Source organism: Crocuta crocuta, unplaced genomic scaffold (genome assembly GCF_008692635.1).
Source record: "Crocuta crocuta isolate KB4526 unplaced genomic scaffold, BGI_CrCroc_1.0 scaffold7, whole genome shotgun sequence".
NCBI lineage: Eukaryota > Metazoa > Chordata > Mammalia > Carnivora > Hyaenidae > Crocuta > Crocuta crocuta.
In genome coordinates, this window is record NW_027531904.1 from 7,631,789 (window position 1) to 7,633,578 (window position 1,790).

Here is a 1,790-nt window from a genome sequence, read left to right on the forward strand (position 1 = left end):
AGGGGACGCTGCGAGCACCAGCAATGGCACGGCCGCCTCTTCCACCAAACGGCACAAGGCGCTGTTCCAATGCGCCAAGTGCGGCTTCGCCACGGACTCGGGGCTCGAGTTTCAGAGCCACATACCTCAGCACCAGGGGGACAGCTCCACGGCCCAGTGCCTCCTCTGCGGCCTGTGCTACACCTCTGCCGGCTCCCTCGGCCGCCACCTCTTCATCGTCCACAAGGTGAGAGACCAGGAGGAGGAGGAGGAGGAGGAGGAGGAGGAGGAGGAGGCCGCAGCCGAGGCGGTGGAGGCGGCGGAGGCAGCGGAGGGCTCCGGGGAGGAAGCGTCCATGGAGACCAGGGAGAACGGACTGGAAGAATGTGCCGGAGAGCCTTTGTTGGGCGACACAGAGGCCAGGTCACTGGGCCCGGCTCCTGCGGAGGACGGAGCCCAAGATCCTCAGAGTCAACCACAGGCCCCTCAGGACCAGGACAGCCACGCCCCGTCCCCTCAGGTGTGACTGGAGGCTGGAGGAGTGCCCCGGCGTCCCCTGTCCTCCGCGGGGACGGTGGGAAGTGCAAGGCTCTGCCCCGGGGTGCCCTGGGGCAGTGTCTGCCCTGAGCTGCGGGGGCCTGGGTGTCCCCCAGCCCCGCGCAGCGTGCGGTCACCCAGGACCCTGACCGCTCTGAATTCGCTTCTGTTATTTATGGCTTTGTGCTGCTTCTTGGTACCCCAGCTCTTGTCTGTGTCCTTCCAAGCCCAGGCCGCGTACGTGGCCCGGCCCCAGCACTGTCACCTCGGCTCGGGACCCCTCGGTGCCGTGCTCTTCCGGGGGTCCCCGCTTGCGGCCTTCAGCCAGGGCTCTCCTGGGAGCCCCCGAGGGCTGCAGACGGCTGCTCTGCTTCGTGCCCGCAGAGCCAGAGACGGGGTGAGGGTGCCGGCGCGGCCCTCCTGGGGACCTCCGCCCGGGCTGGCCTGCTGGGGAGCCCCCAGTCACCCTGCCCTCCCTTCCTGTCTTCTTCGGATTCTTTTCCCAAAAAACAGTCCTGGAGAAGTGTCACCCCAGCCCCTCCTGTCTGCGTGGGTGGGAGAAGGTTGTGCGGCACACGTCTGTTTGGGCCCCGGGAGAGCAGGCGCCGCGGCCCAGGCAGGCAGGCGCCGGGAGACAGACCCCTCCAGGAGGAGCCATGCGCCCCCAGTCTGCTGCTGTCCCGCCTTTCCTGACAAGTGGGCCTGGGGGCACACGGGCGTCGGAATCCTTGTCCCCCCCGCTCTGTGCCGTTAGAGAGGCTGCCGCTCCAGGCTGGCCGGCCCCTCCCCCTCCTGGCTACACTCATGTTGCTCAGACGATATTTCAAATAAAAAATCTTCTTACCGTGCAGGTGGGCTCTTGTATTCCTCTTCAGGTGAGCCTGGCCCCACCCTGCTCCACGGAAGAGCCCCTCCCCCCTCCCGTGGCTGTCCCGTCTCTGGGGGAGCCGTGTCCTGCTGCCCCAGCACAGTCCTGTCCGGACTCTGGAGCTGTGGTTAGGAAACCAGGGGCGCGGAACTTGGTCCTCTAGAAACCTCGCAAGGGCGTGAGGGGAGGGTCTTCCTACTGGTCAGGGGTCACCCTCAAGGTCTCCCGGGGTCAGCAGCCTTGGCATTAGGGCCCATTGAAATGTTCTGGGCACCTCCGCCCTTCCTACCAACCGGCGGCCGTGGGGCGGGCGAGGATCGCAGGGGCGTTCTGTGCCCACCTTGTTTACCGGTGAGCTGCGCCGCTGCCTCAGGGAACTCTCGGGTGCGGAGATTTGGGCGGCTGG

At 66.9% G+C, this 1,790-nt stretch overlaps 1 protein-coding gene across 1 annotated transcript in view; it reads left to right on the forward strand.

Moving 5' to 3' along the window:
- Positions 1–1,364, forward strand: part of ZNF592 (zinc finger protein 592) — a 20,528-nt gene extending 19,164 nt beyond the window's left edge. Inside the window, exon 9 of the mRNA XM_077774270.1 lies at positions 3–1,364. Coding sequence (XP_077630396.1) covers positions 3–505 — 503 coding nt within the window. The 3' untranslated portion in view covers positions 506–1,364. The remainder of the gene's footprint in view (positions 1–2) is intronic.
- Positions 1,365–1,790: the final 426 nt, after the last annotated feature.